The sequence below is a fragment of the Trichechus manatus genome, unplaced genomic scaffold, assembly GCF_000243295.1.
Source record: "Trichechus manatus latirostris isolate Lorelei unplaced genomic scaffold, TriManLat1.0 scaffold00029, whole genome shotgun sequence".
In the NCBI taxonomy this organism is placed as follows: domain Eukaryota; kingdom Metazoa; phylum Chordata; class Mammalia; order Sirenia; family Trichechidae; genus Trichechus; species Trichechus manatus.
The window spans coordinates 3791127-3815071 of record NW_004443965.1 but is presented as its reverse complement, the minus strand read 5'-3'; the positions used below and the strand labels follow the sequence as shown (position 1 = coordinate 3815071).

The following is a 23945-nucleotide window of genomic DNA, read 5'->3' as shown; positions in this document are numbered from 1 at the left end:
GTGAATTTTGTTTTACATTTTTCTCCCATTCTATCCGGGACCATCTATTGTGTCCCTGGTCAGAACCATCAGTAGTGGTGGCTAGGCACCATCTAGTTCTGGTCTCAGGATAGATGAGGCCATGGTTCATGTGGGCTATTAGTCCTTTAGAATAGTTTCTTCTTTAAGTCTTTGGTTTCCTTCTTTCTCTTTTGCTCCAGATGAGTAGAAACCAATAGTTGTATCTTAGATGGCTACTCACAAGCTTTTAAGACCCCAGACACTACTCACCAAACTAGGATGTAGAATGTAAACTTTATGAACTATGTTATGCCAATTGACCAAGGTGTCCCATGGCAAACCAACTAAACCAATCCTGCGAGGTGTTTGGTAATGTAAATACAAATGTGTGTCTACATATGACTACAGATACACCTATACGTGCACACATATATTCTCACATATGCCTTCCTATACACATATACGTTTACATATCTACCTATGTAATCACATACATAAAAGGAGTCCTGGTGGTGCAGTGGTTAAGCACTCGGCTGCTAACCAAAAGGCTGGCAGTTTGAACCCACCAGCCACCCCATGGAAAAAAGATGTGGCAGTCTGCTTCCATAAAGATTACAGTCTTAGAACCCTATGGGTTAGTTCTACTCTGTGCTATAGGGTCACTATGAGTCAGAATTGGCTCGATGGCAACAGTTTGGTTTGGTTTAACCACACACATATTTTTTGGTTCTTCTTGCTGTTGTTGCAAAATTGTATATATTATAGCATTTACCAAAAAAAGTCCCTTATTCTCGTGTACTTCTTAGTGTCATCATTTACCTTGGTCAAGTTGTGCAGACTTCACCCACATTCAGTATTTCCTTCCCCATCACCAAAAATAACAATTGTCTACTGTCTAGAAAGTGATTCCCCCTTCCTGTCCCTCCCAACCCTGGTACTCACCAAAGAACATTGCTTTCTGCATGTATCTATTCTTGTCTTTCATAAAAATGAGATCATACAATATTTGTCCTTTTGTAATTGACATATTTCACTCAGCATAATGCCCTTCAGATTCAGCCATATTAAAAGATGTTTTGAGAACTCATCATTACTCTTTATAGCTGTATAGTATTCCATTGTATGTATGTACCACAATTTGTTTATCCATTCATTCATTGATGGGCACTTAGGTTGTTTCCATCTTTTTGCTGCTGTGTTTCAGATGCCTTTTGTGTTTCCAACCACCAAAGCACAAGAGCAGCTATAACCTAATCTTGTGAATAGACCAAGTGATAGAATGAGGAAAAAGGGGGGAGGCAGGAAGTTGGTATGGGTAGGTAAAAATACACTTGGAGCCTTCGAAAGCATCTACAACATGTTTCTTCAGCTTCTCCCCCACCACCAATTGCATCTCCTCCCTTTCCTCAAAGAAGCCTCACTCTCTGCTGTGATTATTCAGAGGGATATGAGGACAGAGCTCACTTCAAACCACTTACCACAATATCCAGGTGTCTGATAGACTAGTATTATGGTGTCGTTTTATTCTAGATCTTCATTCCTTTTCATTTCTGAACCCACCTGGAGGGACTCCATTGGTGACCCAGGAGTCTTGAAGTTTCATTTTCTCCTGACTTTCATATGGACCAAACAAAAGTCCATCCCTTTCCTGTCGGAGGTAATAAGATCCTTCCAGGTCACGGATCACAGGGAGTTCTCGTTTCAAAGCTTTCACTTCAGGTATAGTCGATGTAACAACATATTGATGTTGAACTGGAATAAGAGCATGTTCTAATCCAATCATTTTACCAACTTCACGAGCCCAAAATCCTTAAACAAAAAGCCATTTAAAAATTTCATCATACATATAAACATACGACATCTGACAACGATATAACAATTTAAAATAAAATATTTTGGAAGACAAGAGTACTCATGGTAAAATCTAAAAAATATCATAACAATCTTTAACTATTTCATCATTGCAAAATTGGGTGGGGGAAAAGAACACAATATTTTACAATGAACGTAGTTACTGTCACTGAGTTGTACACATAAAAAATGTTGGAATGGCAAATGTTTTGTTATATGTATATACACTTACCACAATAAAAAAGTGATGAGAAACACAGTCATATATGAAAGAAAAAAATTTTACGTTGCCTCAGAGTTGTGAAGGTACCTGTAATCTAGGAGAACTCCATTCCTGAAAAAGTATTTTGCCCGTAAGCAAAGGTGGACAGGAAAAAAACAAAGAACTTTATTTTAAGGGAAACAAATAAAAATGTGATCAACATAATACATAATAATAATAGTACATAATAAAACCCTGCAAGTCAGCCCTTCTATTCCCCAAACTCTCCTCTCTTCAACTTGTTGATGCCCAAAATTCCACAAATACGGTGTGTTAACTTAAAAACTGAAAATGTACATGCTTTGGGAGAGATAGCACATTAAGTTTTAGCTGTTATTTTAAAAGTTTAGTTTGAGTAAGTTTATAAGATCCTTTCTGGCGAAGAGCATGAAGGTACCAGAAATTACAGCCAAGAGGAGGAGCCACAGCTAAGGGGGGGAAGGGTTCATCAGTGGGTGGGGAGTACCAAAAACAAATGTTTCCCATTCCACAGCTTGCATGGGGACTGTCTTATTGGTGGACATTAACATTATTCTTTCTTTTGCAAAAGATAGAACGGGATAATTTGAGGCTGAAAGGAACCTTGATTGTCTCTGAGGAAGCCCTTTAGTGCACAGATGTGCAAGCTAAAGTCCAGAGAAGGTGACAGACCTCCCCAAAGTCACTCTGGAAAACTGGAATCATTATGTTTTTGGTTTTCTTGCTGCACAAAGCCTTATTTTAAAAATTCAAGACACCTTCACTTGTATAAAGATATTTTAGGACCTAAAATGATAAAAATTATTATTTGGCAGGGATGTGGTGACACCTGATTCATCAGTGAAATATTCTGGAGTGGGGAGTTGTATTTACTTGTTTGTCCCATAATAATTTTGAGTAATCATTCAAATGATTAGAGAATTTTAAGTTCTTTCTTTAGAGGTTACACTCTCTAATTTTTAAATCATTTCTGTTTCTTCTTTTTTCCTGAATCTATTAATAAAGAGTTCTGTAATCTCTGTTATTATGAAGTTCACAGCTAGACATAGAATCATCAATTATGTGTCAGTCTAGAAGCCCAGATTATGTACTCTTAAGTGCCCAAGTTTATTTCCATTTAACCACCTAAGCATCACCCTGTTGTTCTGTTGCTTTGTTTTGGCATAACAGCTATGTTAGTCACACTTTTATAATAACCCCAGAAATGTGTGCCCATTTACAACCAAAACTCTGACCTGTAGGCATCAGAACTATCTGTTGGTCTTTTATTAATTTAGAGATTTGATTTATTTTTGCTAGCAGGAAGATATGAATTAGCAAAGTCAGGATCTTGTAGGAAAACATAGTAAAACCACATGTTCTAGTTATATAGAGCAATCTGAAAAATACAGAAAGCCAAAATATTTAGCTTAGCAATTCAAACTACTGCAGTATCCTCAATATACTTGTTTCAATTAAAAGAATAAATTGAAGAAAATAAATTCTGCCCCATGTAAGCATATTTATAAATTTCTGAGTCCAACTGCTTGCTTATTATTGCACTCCATCATTAAAATAAAGTGAAAATGTATGCGTAAGTACCATATAACTATATTACTTCAAACCCCATAGGAAGCCCTATACGGTTTTACCCTATGGTGGGAGTGTCTGTTGGCATTCTCTTCTTCTATATGTCAATCAACTTAACCTAAATCTAGCCAGGATTATACTTCAACCCCTGCCAGATCACCCACGCACCAAATTCAAAGGGAAGAGAGGCAAGTATGAGGGAATCATTGTAAAATCTACCATTATCACCTGAAAAACAACTGAAGAGTCAATAATAATGATCATTTGAAATGGCTTCCATTAAAAAAAAATCTGCAGTGATTAATAGAAACTGGTTAAAATGAAGGGTGAAGGTCAAGGACAAGTTTGCTTCTACTGGTGAGTTTATAGAGTAACAATGATGGGTTCATTCTTTGATGCAGAGTATTGGGCAAAATTAAACAGTTCTTTCTGGCTGAACACTGGGTTTCATGTTAGCATGATCCACTCATATTTCTGGTTTACCAAATAAGGAAAATTCTTAAGGAAATTTTTCAAAGTTATCTCAGGCTAAGTAAGCCAACTGGAAGTGAGATCAAGAGAAACAGTCATCATCATGGAAAGAAAAATCTTCATCATGATAAATAGCACCTGCCCATGCCACTGAGCATGCAAAAAGAAGTCCAAAGAAGAATTGATGCCATTGAGTTACAATGTTGACGAAGAATATTGACTATACTGTGGACTGCCAGAAGAATAAACAAAGCTGTCTTGGAAGAAGGATGGCCACAATGTTCCTTAGAAGCGAGGATGGAGAGACTTTGTCTCATGTACTTTGGACACGTTAACAGGAGGGATCAGTTCCTGGAGGAGGACATCATGCTTAGGAAAGTAGAGGGTCATCGAAAAAGAGGAGGACCCTCAACGAGCTGGACTGACACAGTGGCTGCAACAATGGGCTCAAACATGGCAATGATTGTGAGGATGGCACAGGACCGGGTAGAGTTTTGTTCTGCTGTACACAGGGTCGCCGTAGGTGTGAACTGATGTGACAGCACCTAACAACAACAACATGCTCCTGAGCTGCACCTAAGGGGGAGGAGTAGGATGAAGTAGATTTTGAAGGCTTCGGGTTCTAGAGGCAAGTTAGACTACTGCACATATTGCACACCCAAAGTTCAGGGGCATCCAGAAGCTATTTCTCAGCTCTGCTCACTCAAGTATAGGGCACTACATTCTTCCTCCTATAGGAACACCTATGGTGACCCCATTGTATCAGAGTAGAACTGTGCCCCATAGGATTTTCAATGGCTGATTTTTCAGAAGTAGATTGCCAGGTCTTTCTTTGGAGGCACCTCTGGGTGGTCTCAAATTTCCTTCCGGTTAGCAGCCAAGCACATTTGAACCACCCAGGGACTCCACCTATATAGTTGTGTTTCTCAGAAGATGTTTTACAGACCATCTGCTACAGACTCACCTGGAGAGCTTGTCTATTTTATAGATTCTGAACCCCTACCCAGAACACCTGAATTAGAATGTTTCTGCAGGCTGGGAAACTTCCCTAGATGATTCTTATACACACTAGGCTGAGAACCAAGCTTTTCGGGAATTCAATTTACTAACTGAATGGGTGCTGGATGACTATAGAGCAAGATAAAGGAGTTGGATAATCTTAAGGCCCGCACAAAAAGGCAACAGTAGCAGTCTCCCAGACTGGAGTATAGACTTATCAAGGAAATTATTATAATAATCATAACTATTATTATCATTATTATACCTAACATTTCTTAAGTGCTTTCTGTGTGGTAAACCCTGTTCTGGGTACCTTACATTGTTAGCTCATTTACTACTCATGATGATTCTCTGAGATGGGAACTGTCGTTGTTGCTAGTTGCTGTTGAGTCAATTGCGACTCATGGCAACCCTATGTGTGCAGAGTAGAGCAGCTCCATCGGGTTTTCAAGGCTGTGATTGTTCCGAAGCAGATTGCCAGGACTTACTTCCAAGAAGTCTCTGGGTAGGTTTGAACCACCAACCCTTCCGTTAGTAGTCCAGCACTTAACTGTTTGTGCCACCCAGGAACTCCTCAGTTGGGTACTATTAATCCCCATTTTACAAATGAACAACTTGCCCAGGCCACACAGTTGGCAACACAGACAGCCCCACTCCCTGGACAGTGCTGGAAACATACCAGCAAAATGACAAATTTTTACTCTTAGGCTTTGTTTTTCATGAGTATGCTGAATACCCAGCAGCCTTCTGTTATGCCTCCACTTAGAGAAACTTCCAGCAGCAGACAACTGAGTAGGTAATAAAAAAAAAAAAAACAAAAAAAACCCCACTGCCCTCAAGTCGATTCCAACTCATAGCGACACTGTAAGACAGAGTAGAACTGTCCCAGAGTGTTTCCAAGGCTGTAGATCTTTATGGAAGCAGACTGCCATGTCTTTCTCCCATGCAGCAGCTGGTGGGTTTGAACTGTCAACCTTTGGGTTAGCAGCTGAGTGCTTTAACCACTGTGCCATCAGGGCTCCAGGAGTAGGAAATAGAGGCTTTTGTGTCCTGTTTTCTTAACTAGATTTCAGAGCTGGTCTAGTGACCTGACCCCAATTTGTGAGACATACTAGTCTCCCTGGGGAACCCTGGGAAACATGGCATCAACCAACATATTCTCAAACCATGTTAGCATGATGCTTTCCACAGATGGCTGCTTTCATTCATAAAATTGACAATTGTTTGCTTCAGTTCCAAAAGGGGGCATATCCAAAACTTTGCACACTGTTACCAAGGCTTACCCTTTTGGGAGCATCTATCCTTTACATAAGGTTTTCTTAAAAACAGGCTTGCAAATAATTAAACGCACATGCATGTACCCCTCCTGTACATTATAATTTGTAATCAGTTAAATTTTTTCCAGGGAATTTTACCTAGTGGAAGAGAAGAGATAGAGGAGAAAAAAATTGATTATAGGCCAGAGATCTGATTTGCATGAGATAAAGAAATGAGACAGTTGGGTTCTGCTGTGTGAGAGGTTGTGTTTTTCAAACAACTTCCAGCAAGGAGCTGCCTGGAGTTACCAGGATCCAAGTATGTGGAGTGGATGTGGCTGGGTAGAAGGCATCAGGAACAAAGAACAGAGGGAAGCATTACCGCTCCACGCAGTACCACACTGTCTACCTAGTTGCAGGGATTTGTTTTCCCAGGCCAGCACCAGAATGCTGCTCCACCCCCAGCCCACACAACTTCACAGCTGCAAGAAAACTTCAGCTGGTAGCAAAAATGTCCTGGATCCATCTAGGTCAGCGCTCTTTGAAGATTATGCTATTGTTCTCTTCAGTGATTTCTTATTCCTCACAGTGGTTTATTTAAAAAAAATTATTATAATGGCAATTAATTATGTAAACCAAAGTTTATCCATTTTAGGAAAATAATGGGTAAATGTGTTAAATTAAAGTCTTCTGTATCTCAAAATATCAGTTGTGAACGAGTGGCTCCCTGAAGCATGGTGCTGAGAAAAATGGTGGGGCTTTGTCCAAGCCCATCGGAAATGAGTGCTGTCATCAATTAGCAATGCTGCCACAGGTGCTGGATATGAGAGTCAGAATATATTTGTTTAGTATTTGCTATCACTATGAAAATAGTCAAATAGTTTTATAGGGACTGATTTCATGAGATGATAAAGAAAGTTGCAAGATTACATGGAATCCTTGTTCCTTGGGAAAAAGTATGAATAATTTCATCGTCTTAGACTCTTCTAATAGAATTTAGACCAGTGGTTCTCAAGGACAGTGGCAGGAGGGAGATATCAGATGGAGCAAGTGAGGTTCAAAAATAAAGCAATGTTTTATGCCATTGTTTTACTTTTTAGACAACTCATTTACAATATTTTGAATTTCAAATGATATTAAAGAAGGCATGAGATTTTTATGCATTTCAAAGGAGGACTTGGGTTAGAGATATTCAGAAATACTAATTTAGACTCTTAAATATTGAAAACATGACTTTTCTTTGACCACTAAGTATGTTTTAAAAACAAAATAACACCAATCAGAAGTTACAATGTAGAGAAAAGAATCATAAGGGACATGTTTTTGGCATTTCCTCATGACATATAATTCAATCAGATAAATAATAAAGCTTGTTTTCATTTTATAACTTAAACAATGAAGCAAAGAGCTGACCACAAGAAAATCAATTACAGCCTCATGCTTATTTTAACTTTTAAATGAACTATTATGAACTATGGGAAAATATAAAGTATTAGCCCAGTATAGATTATACAAGCAATTTCACTAAATTCATATTTGTTATGTGTGATAGTTGAAAATGACTTGACATGCAGCTGACTTGTTGTTAGAAAGTGTATTAACTCAAGAATCAAAAGACCCAAGTTCAAGTTTTGGCTCTTACATAACTAGCTGTGTCACTTGGCCAAGTAACATGACCTTCGTGGACCCTGGCCTCTGAAAACGGAAAATGAGTGGGTTGTTAGATGATCTCAAATGTCTCTTTTTGTGTCAGTATGATTTTATGTCAATAGAATCACTCTATGATTCTAAGTTGTAACGTAGAACCTAAAACCAAAAACCAAACCCACTGCCATTGAATCAATTCTCACTCACAGCGACCCTATAGGACAGAGTAGAATTGCCCTATAAGGTTTTCAAGGCTGTAAATCTTTATGGAAGCAGATTGCCAACCTAAAGGAAAGATTGCTAAATACTTTTAACAATGTTCTGAAAGGAAAAGGGTTAAGTCTTTTGACATGAGGCAAATGTAATCAGAAATGAATGAGAGTGACAGAACACAAATCATCAAGTCTGCCCTAAAAAGCAAACTGAGAACAAAGGAGATGCTCATGGTTTTGAATGCTGAAATTTGGTTATTAATGTAAAGAAGGAAGAGACATAGGAAGGGAAAAAAAGCATAATTTGGCAAGGCACAATCTGGAGCAGAAGAAAAAGAGGAATGAAGGAGAGTACCAACTTTCTATGTGTGGATAACCAAGGACAGAGCGGAATCTTACCAAGAGCGAAGTGATGGAGGAGGTAGTGAGGGAGGGCTTTGTAGCTTAGAAACAGATAAAATGTTTAACATGGGAGCATCACAGTGTTTCATAACAGTGTGCGTAGTATGGAACATTACTATATGGCTATCTTTGCCACTTAAAAAAAAAAAAAGCATTAGTTAAAAAAAAAGATGATGCTTACCTGCAGCATTCACAATTCTATTTGTTCTCATAGATCCCTGTGGTGTTTCGACCTCCCATGTTCCATCTGACCTGGGTTTCAAAGAAGTCACTGGTGCAGGATATTTTAAAAAGGCACCATATTTCCTAGCTCCAGCAGCCAGTGCCATAGTTAGAGAATAAGGATCAATGTGACCATCTCCAGGGTTATACAGTCCAGCTAAAACCTATATGGGTCACAAAAGGGTCAAATATTCAAACCAATATATACTTATTACTCAATGTAAATATATCCTGCCAGAAATGTTTAATAAAACTTTTAAAGTACAATCTATCACTTGGCATCAGATTGATTTGCAATTCTTTTTTCTGTATCTAAGCTCAAGCATAGGCAGGACTCACACTGAGCGTTAAGTAGACAGGTTTGCAGTTGTCTCCAACATTCATTCTCCCTTTCTCCCATAGTGATGGAACCTCAGTGTTTATTTAGACACACAGCCACGGAGAAGGGAGCCCAGAGTACATTTTCCAACATCTTTGGCAGCTATTACTTCCAGCTACTAGTTAGGACTATTACTAAGTTCTGGTCAGTGGGATATAAGTGGAAGTGTTGTGTGGCAGCTTCCAGGAACCATTTTTAAAAGACAACTGGCATATGCCCTGTACCTCTTCTTCTTTGTCTCTTCCTCCATCTTGCTGTCTGGAATGCAGATAAGATGGCTGGAGCGCTGCCATCTCTGAATAAAAACACAAGAGTTACACTCTAGAAATGACAGATCAAAGACCTGGAAAGTGACTAGGTCTCTGAAATCTTCATGGAAAAGAGCTACCATTCAAGTCTTGGACTGGCTAAATGAAAGATAAAAAAAACTTCTATCTTGCTTAAATATTCTTATTTTGCTGGGTGACACTTGCAGCCAAATCTAATTCTAACTGATACAGCATTGTTTTTATATTCTCATAAATTATAATTAATATTTAATTATTTAATGCTGTTAATAAATTCACATGTTAAATATATACCTCTTGTCAGGAAAATGTATACTTGATTCAATCATTCAACTACTAATTCTTATGTAGTTACTATGTGCTAGGGCTTCAGGCTGGGTATTGTGGGGGTTATAAAGAAGAATGGAACTTGAATCAAGTTGCTTAAAAAATGGGGAAAACATTGTGAAGTATTAAAATTAGATCTCATCCATTCAACAAAAATCTACTGAGCACCATATATGTGCAAGGATCTAGTCAAATGATGTTTCACTATTGAAATGATCATGTGGTTTTTGTCCATTATGCTGTTAATAGGGTTATTTGATTGCTTTTCAGATGTTAAGCCAATCTTGAATTTTTAGGATAAATCCTTCTTGGTCTTTGTCTTAGTCATCTAGTGCTGCTATAACAGAAATACTGCAAGTGGATGGTTTTAACAAAAAGAAGTTTATTCTCTCACAGTCTAGTAGGCTAGAAGTCCGAATTCAGGGCACTGGCTCCACGGGAAGCCTTTCTCTCTCTGTTGGCTCTGGAGGAAGGTCCTTGTCATCAGTCTTTCCTTGGTCTGGGAGCATCTCAGTGCAGGAACCTCAGGTCCAAAGGACGTGCTCTGCTCCTGGTGCTGCTTTCTTGGTGGTACGAGGTCCCCCGTCTCTCTGCTCGCTTCTCTCTTTTATATCTCAAAAGAGACTGGCTTAAGACACTATATAATCTTGTAGATCTCATCACTGTAACTGCCACTAATCCATCTCATTAACACAATAGTGATAGGATGTACAACACATAGGGAAATCACATCGGATGACAAAATGGTAGACAATCATACAATAGTGGGAATCATGACATAGCCAAGTTGACAGATATTTTGGGGGGACACAATTCAATTCATGACAGTCATAGTGTATAATCCTTTTTATATGTTGCTGGATGCAGTTTGCTAGTATTTTGTTGAGGATCTTTCCATCTGTAGTCATAAGGGATACTGGTCTACAGTTTTTCTTCTTGAGATGTATTTGGTTTTGGTATGAGGACAATACTGGCCTCCCAGAATGGGTTAGGAAATGTTCACTCATCTTCTATTTTTGGAAGAGTTTGTAAATAATTAGTATTAATTTTTCTTTAAATGTTGGGTATAATTCACCAGTTAAGCCATCTGGACCTGGGCTTTTCTTTGCAGGAGTTTTTTAAATTACTAATTCATTCTCTTTACTTGATACAGGTCTAGTGCAAGGGACTTTGGAATTTAATAGAATTCACATTACTGATGATTTCCAAATGTTACTTGGTGTTTTATAAATGGATATGTACTCATTGCAGTGTTGTCATATTTATTTGATTTGGCACCCTCCTCCAGACCCAGAGAATACCTTTCACACATATTTCCCATTGCCTAATGCTCTGAAGAAAAACCCATGATGGTGAGGGCTCTCAGCAAAGCATTCCAAGACTGACATATAAACAGATATAAGTATATCTTTCTAGTAGTGGAGATGGAATTCCAAGGCAGAAGGTGCAGTTCAACACCAATCTGCCACCACACCAGTATCACACAAAACTGCTCCACACTATCGACAAGGGAGTGTCAGAAATCTGTAAAGACTCTCAAGGACAAACAACTCCAGCATCCAGATCAATGATATAAACCCTTCAGGGATCAAAACTACTGGAGTATTAACCAACAGGGAAACGTAAGCATCTGCTTTGGTGAACAGCATCACTTGGTACACTTAAGGAATATGTGCAATGGAGCCAGACAGCCTGAGTTCAAACGTCTGCTCCAGCTCTTTCTAACTGAATGAGCTTGGCCTATTATGTAAACTGTCTAAGCTTCAGTTTCCTCATTAGAAATAATAGATACCTCATAATATTATTATGAAGATTAAATGAAATTATGCTTGCAAAGGGTTTTTCCATAGTAGCTGGTACATAAATATGTGCTTAGTAAATGTTAGTCAATTGTTCTTATTATTTAAAAGAGATTATCATCCAGCAGGAAAAAGCACTAAATTCCTTAGGTAGATTCTCTCAGCCAAACCTGATGTAAGTCTGGACCCATTCCTGGCATAGAGTCTGTTAGGGAAGTACAGCTATGAGCTCAGGTGATAACTGTATAGCAAAATAGCACTGTACTTCTTAATTTGATTTTTAAAAACATTTTAGTAATACAGCCTTTCTATACACATATTTATCATACCAGGTTATCTTCCTGTCTGCAGTTCTTAAACAAGTTTATGTATGAAACCTCTTAGATCTGGGGGCACAGTAATATAAAGAATTGAAAATGTTTATTTAGTTGTCATAGGTGGAGAACAAATAAGATTTTGCATTATCTTTTCATATTTCATTTAGCATACCTGCTAGCTCACCTTCTAACCAGATGCCATCAAGTAGATTCTGACTCCTGGTGAACCCATGTGTGTCAGAGTAGAACTGTGCTCCACAGGGTTTTCAATGGCTTTCTTCCAAGGTGCCTCTGGGTGGACTCCAAACCACCAAACTTTCAATTAGCAGTGAGCGTGTTAACTGTTTGTACCATCCAGGGACTAGCCCACCTTCTTGTTTGCCCAAATTCCAGCATTATTCACCTGATTTTGCCAACTAAAATGTGTGCACAATGTTTTTCTCATTTTAAGTAACTTTTTAAAATAACTTTTTCTAATTTTAATTCAGGTCAACAACTGGTGAAAATACCCTTAAGATAAATACCTTGCTCATGTTGAGTAAAGGGAACATCTCTTGAATTTTCTCTGGTTCAATAATATACTGTTCTGTTGCATGCCAACGAGTCCGAGTCATTTGATATTTAAATTCATCTACCCTTACAGGAGTTGTAGCAATTCTGATACTACCTGGCTGATGGAATCCCACCACCTGTGACAGTAATTTCACAAAAGCACATAAATAAATCATTATATGGCACTTAAATATGGTTTGTTCTTCTCTGACACAATGAAAATGCAGATGTACAAGAGAAGAGATTTACTGTGCAGCAAAAGAGATAACTATATAAAACATAGGCACCTTATGAAAAGACATTCATTCTGCAACTACTCACTAAGTGTCTCTTCTGTGCCAGGCACTAGTCTAAGTCCCAGGAATGCAGGAGTGAACAACAGAGGAAGAGACGCTGCCTGCATGGTGCTTACAGTCTATAGGTAAAGACAGACAACTAAAAACGTAATTACAATAAAACAGGGTGAGCATGAATGTACATACTGAAAGAAAATCATGTGAAAAACAGAAAGATAAAGGATTTGAAGAGGGAATACAAAACGCAAAATGGTGCTAATGATGAAATTAGGTGTGAACTGAAATACATATGACAGTTATGGAGGGCCTTTAGTTTGCCAAGCACTCACTTGTAACTCAGCTAGGCCCTGGGTTACTGAGATTAAAGGTTTAACCCTTGCCCTCAAGTTGTTTACAGTCTGTAGGAAAGTGAAGGCAAAGAGAAATATTAAAAAAAAAAAAAATTAACATTCTTAAATGTTTGATAGTTTATCTGTTAAACAATAATTTATTGCTGGCAAGAAAATGAGATACACCAACAAGTACTTTGGAATGAGAACACATCAGCACCAGTTTAAATGCACTAGAGCATAAGAATCTTGACAGCTGTAAGAACCAAGCTGATTCCATATCTGTTAAGTGAGAGCCAGCAAACGAAAATATACACTAAGTTACAATAAAGACAAGGATTATAAAACAGATGTGCACAAGACGCTCTTAGAACCAAGAGATGCACCACCCAGCTCTGCCTGACTGGCGGGTGAAGGTCAAGAAAGGCTTCTGAAAGGGGCAACCCCCTATGAAAGTTAGAGGGTGAATGCTGAAGATGGGGACCAGAGGGAATGTTGTTTCAGGCAGAAGATTAAATACAGAAAAGAAAACAAACAAAAACAGAAATCCGAGAGAGCCCAGCAGATTTCAGAATGGTAAATCCTTGAGAATGGCTGAATTATAATGAGCGTATTGAAGAGCAGCAAGAGAAATGTTGGAAACGCAGGCAGGGGTTGGCTGATGAAGGTCCTCCTAAGGCCAGGCTAATACTTTGGCTTTTATCCTATAGACTATGGGGAGCCATTTGATAGTTTTAAGCAAGGAGGATAGCATGAAAACTTTAAGTAGATAGACTTCAGTCTTAGCCTATGGATAGTCTTTGCCACTTTATTTTGAGAGCACCAGGAATAAAAATAAAAGCTGAAAGGCTCTGTCTCTTAGCATCCAGATATGGTAACTGGCTATCAATTTTTTTTTTTTTGAAAGCTGCCTTTTATTTTTTCTTCATTTAAAAGAATTATGCAGAACTGTTAATTACATGGATAATACACTTCAAAAAATTAAATCAATTTTAAAGCAAACTCTAAAGGTCCTTCCATTAAACTCTCATCAGATTTCTCTAACACATTAAACATCTGACATGCTATTGATGTCACTACACACAGCTACATATGATGGTAAGTCACAATCTTTTAGAAATCTTACATATTTCTGAGGGACTGGTCTTACAGGCAATTTCAAGTTAAACTCATTTACCTGTCCGGTTTCTTCTTCCAGTTTTTCATAAAGTTTGATGCTATAGTAATGTATTTTCTTCAAGTTTATTCCAGGATGGAAGTAAGTTGTTAAACCTGCCTTGAAAGTGAAGGCAAAGGGAAATATTAAAAAAAAAAAAAATTAACATTCTCCAATGTTTGATAGTTTATCTGTTAAGCAATAATTTATTGCTGGCAAGAAAATGAGATACACCAACCAGTACTTTGGAATGAGAACACATCAGCACCAGTTTAAATACACTAGAGCATAAGACTCTTGACAGCTGTAAGAACCAAGCTGATTCCATATATGTTAAGTGAGAGCCAGCAAATGAAAATATACACCAAGTCTCTAAAAGTTACTAGGGAAAGGGTTGTTAGGAAAGTTCAGAAATGAGATATTTAGGTGGAAAGTTTAGGAATATAGGCTATTGGGAAGAATATGGGGTGATGGCATACAAAGTAGACTGAAACCAACAAACCATGTATATGTTCCCTTCAGTAGGTAGACCATGGACTAGCAAAGGTTTTCCTTGACCCACTCCCCACCTTTCCCTTGAAGAGAGCAGCGCTTCTGTTCCCCTTCCTGAAATTTTAAAATTCAAGAATTAGAAAATTCCTGGGAATTAGAGACTGGTGAATTAGTGAAGAGAATTTTGTTGAAGCTTGTTGATTAGCACAAAGCTGACATTTCTCAAGTGTTTGTTGGATAATTATTGATTAATTACTACCAGGAAAAAATCTAAATATTGGCTATGCCAAAACCCCTTTCATTAGCTCTGGCATATGCAGTGTGATATTCAGATAAAGAATTCTAAGCAATTATATGAAGCAAGTTCTCTCAATTAAGTATCCAGGATCTCAATTTCAGCTAATTTATTCTGGAAAGCTCATCAGAACACAATCTGTCCAAAACAATATCTGTTAAGGAGTATTTCTTAGGTTCTTCTATGGTAGTGGGCATTTGGTTCTCCTGAACTCAAAAACACTCCATTAAAGTTCATCAATACATCCTTTAAGACCAAATTCATTGGGCTTCTATCGAGTACTTGTGCAAACATTTGGACAGATGCACAGCTATTTTCTGAGAAAAATTCCTGGCCCGGCTTATAGGTCCTCCTGTTGTACAGCTCCATGTGGGAGTGGAGATGGGCTTCCATTAAGATGAAGCTGGCAGTCAAACATGGCTCTTCCAGTCAAACATGGTCAACCATCCCCTTCTCCTTTTACATGCTTGGATCTAGCGTGCAGATGAACTTTTCTGGTTCAATATAGAGAGTGTCTGGCCTTCAGGTATTTGCTAGTGACCCCAATTTTGTCTTCCAGATATCTCCTGTTAGTTGAGCAAACTGATATTCATGAGCACTGGCCTAGGGTTCTGTTCAACATTAACACCTCAAGACCCTCCTTTTACTTGGGTTAAACCAGAACACCAGAAAGCTATATCATATATTTATACTATATCAATCCTCTCCTCCCCCACCCTAGAAAACTGTTTTCACAGAATTATCAGTTAATGCTCTTTTATCCAAAGGTGTCACATAGATTCATTTTTGCAAAACTGTTATTCATGACATTTAGTCTAACGTAGTTTGTTTAAAGAACAAATTCTTTTAGGAACTCATAGTCAAGGAAAAATTGATCTCCCCTGCCGAAATAGTACACCTGTTTCTACTGAACAATTCAGACTACCTTCTTTTCCTTGTAGCTAGGACAGCCAGATGTAAGTTCTTGGCTCAATTTTCTCAGTCAGTCAGGCATACAAAATATACTATTTATTGCTTTGTATACTTTCTCTTTTTATCATCTGACTTTTGTCTTTTAATCTGTGTTTTTAAATTGGGGTCAACCATACCCATGTTTTTATTATAAGTTATTTGAATGTAATGCCTTGCATGGTATTTATTGCTAATTTATATGCCAGCCTTGCAACACTGGATGTAAGGAGGACACAATGTGTTTCTCTTCTGTGACTTCAAAAAGAATATATTAAATGAGAAGTTTGAAGAAGGAGAAAACATTGTTTTTAACCTTCAGAATTTTATAGTCTGATTAAGGTAATAAAATTTTCATTTATGAAACAACTAAATCAAGAGCATTATGTGTCAGACCACATAGTGACACTCATAAGGCCTATGGGAACTAAGAAAAGGGAAAAATTCTGGAAAGGTCATAGAAGTCTTCAAAAGGAAGGGGACTTATCTTTGATTTGAAAAAAGAAAATTACTATAGTTAGTAGAGAAGATAAAAGAGGGAAGATAAAACAGAGGCATGAATAATCATTAAGAAGTATAACCCTTTGAATAAAATAAGAATTTATAATTTCTTGTTAATATAAATAAATGAACAAGCAAATAAGTAGGGGAGAAGGCAAAGCTCTTCCTTCTAATAGATTGACCATTAATGAAAATGAGAAGAATGATAGAATTAGAAAATCATCAATGGATGCTAAAACTAGTGGTGCTCTTCCTACCTATTAAATAACCCTTCCCCCTCTTTCAGGAGCCTCTCCTCCCCCAAAAAGTCCAGTGACTGACCTCAAGCCATCCTGTATTCCCGTAGCTCAAAATCTTTTATCCATGCATTCACTTCCAATAAAAACATTTTGAGCATATCTTCCAAAATATGTATATTTCTTTATTTACACATTATATATAAATATGTATTACTGTGTTAATAGTGATCATAAAACACAAGCAAGAGCTATGCAATTAATACCTTCATTTTTTTTTATATTGGATTAACACAGCAATCAAAGGGTCTGATTCTAGATTTATTTTGGGACTGGTTTTAATGACCATCATAGCTGGAAAAGACACCTCTCATTGACACATAAAGCCAAGTTAGAGGCGTGCACTGTTGGCTGAACTTTCTACACCATGATGCCTCTTCCCCATTCTCAAGCAACATCTACACAAAAGTTTCTACTGAAATTTAACTATAATGTTTCATCTTCTCTTGTCCATCAGTTGTTGTTACAAACTAATTTGTAAAGTATTGCATTTTTGTCTTTTAAATAAATGGATTTGAATTCCACTGAAATTCATTTGGGAAAATTTTAAACAGGCTAGACAAATTTGCCTTGCAATATGTAAGTTTTTATAGGTGCCATATTTTGGCCAGAAAAGGATCTCATAATGATCTAATAATTTCCAAATATCCCTTCTCAAAATGCTGTCTTCCAAACAGGACTATTTTACAAAAAGTAGTTATTTCTTGCTTATTTTTAAGTATCACCTTTAATTTGGAAGGAACAGACTGCATGTATTTTATATATATATCTGCTCTGTAAAACACTGACAGACATTTTCAGGGCTAGATATGCCAGCAAATTTAGGGCTCCTTGGAAAGGTCTTTTTGCAAAAGAGAAACTTATCTTTAACTTTCACACCTCTTTTAGTTATTTGCTATGAGATAACCAACAAAGCTCTGTGTAATACAAGACTCTCAACGTCACCCCCCTCTCCATTACACAGTATTGTGAATTTGTATTATTAAAAGTCCTGTCTTTATAAAAGTAACCACAATGATGACTTAATATAACATGGAATCTGCTATACGTCATGAATATTTTGAAGATGAAAGAATGAGGAAGCTCCCACTGTGGTGTGTCAACATCCCCCTTAGTCAACCTCTGGAGCCAGGCATGACATGTGGCCCTCATCAAATGTGAGGGCGATTTCTAAATATCAGTAAAGCTTAATTTCTTTCTTATATTCTTAGACTAAAAAAATAAACAAGTTCTAATGATGTCATCCTATACCCTGAATGGATCATCTTGCACCTTGAATCGTCAGCCCTCCAAAACGCCCTCTTTGGCACCATACCCAGGGGCAGCCCTCTCGTGAGGACCTCATGCTCTAAAATTGCCTGTTACTCTGTCCCTCCCTTATGTCTCCATCCCACCATAAAATGCTCTATTTTATTAGTAGTGTCATATGCTAAGAAAGTAGTCTTTTTAAAATATTGCAACACCTCAGGATTTACGGATTTTTGATTCCATTTTGAATATTCACTTTGTAAGCTGTGCTTTTCTCCCCAAGCACTTTATTCCTATTCTTTCCAGCCACTTTAACATGGAACACCTTTTATACCTTAGTGAGCATCCTTCAGTTTTTTGGTCTACCCCTTTAGCTGGCTCCCTAACCTTCCACACTGTATGTCTACTCTTTATGTTAAGTATTCTTAATATGTGGCATTTCTTCATGCTGCTCATTAGAGGGATGCCTCCTTGCCTAGCCAAACGTCCTACAATCAGCTTCTTAGGGCAACACTCTTTTATTTGACTTTATTCCTACCAGGCTAAATAGCTTGGCTTCTGCTGACTGATTCCATCTTGAGCTCAAACTGCATGAATTCTCCTTTTGGTAACCGTAGCACTGCCCATAGAGCAGAATAATGCCTTTACTACTCACTTTAGAGTCTCTTTGCTTAAGGGAAAACTATTTTTGCACAGTTAACTTTTAACAATAAGTTACTTTTTATTTGTGGGATGTTGTGAAAACAGCGTGGGGGCGGAGTCAGACCTCCTCCAACTTCACAAGCCAGAAGGAGAATCAAGATAACAGCTCAAGGCTAACTCCTATGAGGCGAGAGTCAGACAAGCCTCCTGTCTCCACCATCTTTACCAATTCTGACACCAGCCGTCCCTCCCACAGCACTCTCTACTTCTCTGCTGGGTTCGATTATTTATTTCAGTGGCCACAAAGAACTCACAGACCACACTGACAATTATGGGGTTTATTAGAGAATTAACAGTTATAATTCAGGCTCAGGAACATTCAGGATATAGTTCTTCCATCAGGATAGCCTCTTCCCAGCCGTCCTTGCAGGCATGCCTCTCCCTGGCCCTCAGTCTCTGCCCAAAGGCAGTCAGCTTTCTGTCTCTATGAGACGGGAAGCTCACTGTGCCGTCTCCTGCTGCAGGGTCTCTGCTGCTGGTCTCTCCTTCCTTGGTGGTGGTGGGCTCCTCCTCTCTTCTGGAATTGGCTCTCTTTTAAGGCAAAACTGACCAATCCTCTTGGTGGACCACAATCACACTATCACACACTCCTGCCCAATCACCTACGTGGGAGTTACAAAACCATGGACAGAAAGGCTACCCACAAAAGTAATCAATCACACCGCAGATGTCTAAGAAGTAAAACCACAGGAAATCCTATAATCTAGTCAAATTAGCATATCAATGAGCAACTAAGTAATTAAAATATTAAAGTGTATGCCCTCCTTAGCTATCTGGAGGTGTTAAGGGGGTGTAAGCCTTCCCTGTCTTAGGACATTTCCACTTGCTAGTCCCTTTGCCTAAATGCTTTTTGGAAGAAAGCCTCACAGGCTGGCTCCCTCATTCACTTCTTCCGGGTCTCTGCTCACATGTCAACTCTCCAGAGTGGCCTCCTTCATCACTCTGCATCCCTTTATCCTGCTTTACTTTTCTCCATGGCACTGGTGTCTATTATCATTGTGTACTATGTATGTCTACTCCACCTAATGTGAGCTCTAAGAGGGTAAGGACTGTTTGTCTTCACTGCTGTGTTCTCACCTCCTAGGACAGTGCCGGCCTGACACAACATAGGCTCTTAATAAATACGTGTTGAGTGGGTGACTGAATGTACACTAAAGAGAAGTTACAGGAGAAGCTATAGAAGAACTACAGGCAGTGGCATCACTAAGGGATGTGGGGGGTGCAGACTGCACTGGGTGACACTGTTAGAGGGGGTGACACCAAGATGACTGTTTACAAAACTTTTGTGCAGTGTTTCAGCAATTTGTTATTTTTTATAAAAATATCCCTGTAGTTATTTATAACAACAAAAACATTTTTCATAAGCCCAGCTTACATGTATCAATATACCTACAAGGCTAAAAATCTATGCTAACTTACTTTTTGAACCTTCTAACACCCTTCAATCAGAGCTGTCATTATTAGCCAATCACAATGATGCTTCAAATCACATGGTTATGTCTGCATGCCTTAAAAGCATGTGCTGTTGTTTTTGTTGCTGCCAGTGTTTTTATAGCTGCTGATTTTGTCAAATTTTCTAGTGTTTTAGCTACAATACTGTGGTAATTAGTATTTGTGATCCTGTATCAGTAACTTTCTTGAGGATAAAGTAGTAATTAAAGGAAAAGAAGGGGTGATACATAGGAATTACAATTTACAAGTAACGTTAGTACAAAAACTATTACCAAGGATTCTATAGGGTCTGGAATGGGAGGAGGTCCATGGTGGGGGAGGTGACACCATGAGTTACCACACGTGACACTAACCCTAGTGATGCCATTGAATGTAGGCTTTCTTTTAAGTGGTAACAGGAAGCCTAGATATAAAATCTAGTTTGAGGAGAGAAGAGCCAGGGGTGTGGGCAGCTTCCCTGACCCCTCTCCCCAGGAATGAGGAAGCAAGTTCAGGGAGAACTGGTGAAGCAGGAGACAGGTGTGATTGCAGAGACTCTGACATTGTACTCAGGGAGGACCAGGTGTCCAGGTCTTCCACCTACCAGACTGAGGGATGAAGGGCTTGGGGGAAGAGGAAAGATTTGGGTGGGGGGGCAGGCTTGGTGTGATTTTTCTAGGAGCCTCTGGCCAACCAGGGTGTGTATAGTTTGACTATGTGACCACTGGCACTCTAGGACTAAGTGGTTTACTTAATTCTGGGCAGCTCTCTCCCCCAAATTCAGCTGGAAGTAGGCAACCCTGTTAGTGATCGACTCTCCACCCCATCCTTCAGCAGGTTTTGGATGCCAAAAAGCTCCTAAAAGCAGGGTTCTCTCTCACTGTCTCAGGAGAGGAAAGTAATGATGATGAGCAGAGGCTAACACTGCCCAACTCTTCCGCCAGAAGAACACTGCACCAGCAGTCATAAAAACTTTCTCTCCCATTCTTAGGGACTTCAGAAATAACTGGTTTGGCAATATGAAAGCAGTGTGAATCACCTCATTTACCTGAGCTGCTTTCCATTTAAGCCCAATTATTGTGTAGCACTGGGACAATTACGTATACTATTAAGCATGCAAGATTGACTTTCTCATGTGTTTCTCATTTCATTTAACACTACAGCTGTGTCACACGTTCTCAGTCTTCATATTTAAGCACCCATGAAGCAAGCTATTATCTCAGACCACAAAATTAAAATCATAAATTAATACAAAAAAAAGGAGAACTAGACCCAGGTGAGGGAGTATAGGCAAAGGCCTTGAGCCCGCATTCAGGATCACCCAGCCAGCATCCTTCAATGCAAAAGCTAACATTTATTACACACTTACCATTCATTAAACACTTATCACATGTTTAATAACTTGACACATATTAGTTCATTTAATCTTCATCACAAACTTATTAGGCAGGTGCTATTACTATCCCTGTTTCATATATCAGGAAACGGAAACTTAAATAACTTGCTGGAAGTCACGTGGGTAGAAAATGGCAGAGCCAGAAATTGGATCCAGAAGGCACATTCTCAAGATGAAACCAAAACCAAACCCACTGCCATCGAGTCTACCACAGCTCACAGCCACCCTATAGGACAGAGTAGAACTGCCCCACAGGGTTTTCAAGGCTGTAAATCTTTTCAGAAGCAGACTGCCACATCTCTCTCCCACAGAGCGGCTGGTAGGCTTGAATTGCCAACCTTTCAGTTAGCAGTCAAGCACTTTAACCACTGTACCACTAGGGCCCCTCGTTCAAGATAAAGGCACCATAAATGTTGGCCACTGCCTAGAAGTGCCCCAGATAACCTGCAAGGCACTTTCCCACTCTACTGAAAGGGAAATCACTCTAAAAACCTTGCAGTGGTGAGTTGTGAATGGGAAGGAAATCAATTGCACTAGTACACAATTCAGAACAATAATCAAAGTTCACATATAACGATTTTGAGATATTTTTCTTACTGCGTGCCAGGTAGATCCAGCAGTGAGCTCCGATTTCTCCAGAAGGACCACATCCTTCATCCCCGCTTTGGCCAGGTGATAAGCCAGGCTCACACCAATGCAGCCACCCCCAATTATCACTGTTTCTGCTCTGTCTTTCCATTGTGTTTCTGTAGATAAGGGTGATTTTTCCTCTCTGGAAGACAATTTTTTTTTTTAATGGTAACTTTGCTTGGATATGGTAGTTATAGGCTTTGTTCAACTAAGATGCTTCCCCTTACCTGTTTAGTAACTTAATGTCTCTTTGTTGTTGTTGTGTGCCACTGGGTCAATTCCAACCACAGCGACCCTACAGGACAGAGTAGAACTGCCCCATAGGGTTTCCAAGGCTGTAAATCTTTACAGAGGCAGATTGCTACATCTTTCTCCTGTGGAGCTACTGGTGGGTTCAAATCCCCAATCTTCCAGTCAGCAGCCAAGTGCTTAACCACTGCACCACCAAGACTCATTTAATATCTATTTAGTCCCCTTTAATTTGAGACAGTTCTTCAGACTTTCTTTGTGTTTCATAACATTGACATATTTGGAGTACTGGCCAGTTATTTTATAGAATACACCTCCTTCTGGATTTTACTGGTGTTTCCTTATGGTTAGATTCAGGTTAAGCATTGTCGGCAAGAATACCACTAAAGTAATGCGTCCTTCCCAGTACATTTTATTGGGAGGCATGTGATGTTGGTTTATCACAGTGTTAGTGTTGTTGTTATGTTTGATAACTTGCATGAAGTGGTGTCTATCAGATTTATCCACTGTAAAGTTACTATAAGCAATATTTGGGGTGATACTTTGAGACTATATAAATATCTTGCTCCTCATGAAACTTTCACTGAGTGGTTTTAGCACCTACTGATGATTTTCTAACTCCATCATTTCTTAGATGCACAAGTTTGCATTCTACTGTAAGAAAGTGCTTTCCTTTCTCCCGTTTGCTTGCTTATTTTATTGTTCATTTATATTAGTATGAACTCATGGATGTTTATTTTATTTAATGGGTTAAAATCCATCACTATCCTTCATTTATTTTAATGCCAAGTTGTCCCAGATTTGGCCAGCAGAGGGTTATTCCAATTGGCTCCTGTGTCCTTTTGATACGCCCCATGATTCTTACTTTCTAGAGTCACTTTCTGCTGGATCACCTTTCTTTGGAACGGGCATGGATATGGATCTCTTCCTGTTAGTTGGCCAGGTAGCTGTCTTCCAAATTTCTTTGCACAGACCAGTAGGCGCTTACAGCATTGCATACGTTTGTTGAAACATCTCAATTGGTATTCCATCAATTCCTGGAGACTTGTTTTTCACCAACGCCTTCAGTGAAGCTTAGACTTCTTCAGTACTATCGGTTCTTGATCATATGCTACCTCCTAAAATGATGGAATGTCAACCAATTTTTGATACAGTGACTCTGTGTATTCCTTCCATCTTCTTTTGATGTTTCCTGTGTCATTCAGTATTTTGCCCATAGAATCCATCAATATTGTAACGTGAGGCTTGAATTTTTTTCTTCAGTTCTTTTAGCTTGAGAAATGCCAAACATGCACTTCCCTTTTGGTTTTCTAACTCCAGGTCTTTGCAGTCATTATAATACTTTACTTCGTCTTCTCAAGCTTCCCTTTGAATCTTCTGTTCAGCTCTTTTACTTCATCATTCCTTCCATTCGCTTTAGCTACTCTAGGTTCAAGAGCAAGTTT

The 23945-nt window shown here is 38.7% G+C and overlaps 1 protein-coding gene across 1 annotated transcript in view; it reads right to left on the bottom strand.

Annotated features, from left to right (window-relative positions):
* DMGDH (dimethylglycine dehydrogenase) overlaps positions 1-23945 on the bottom strand; it is a 97184-nt gene that overhangs the window by 67408 nt on the left and 5831 nt on the right. Inside the window, exons 2-6 of the mRNA XM_004374471.2 lie at positions 22219-22393; positions 14334-14432; positions 12504-12668; positions 8830-9034; positions 1561-1809 (exon numbers count right to left, since the gene is read on the bottom strand). Coding sequence (XP_004374528.1) covers positions 1561-1809; positions 8830-9034; positions 12504-12668; positions 14334-14432; positions 22219-22393 — 893 coding nt within the window. The remainder of the gene's footprint in view (positions 1-1560; positions 1810-8829; positions 9035-12503; positions 12669-14333; positions 14433-22218; positions 22394-23945) is intronic.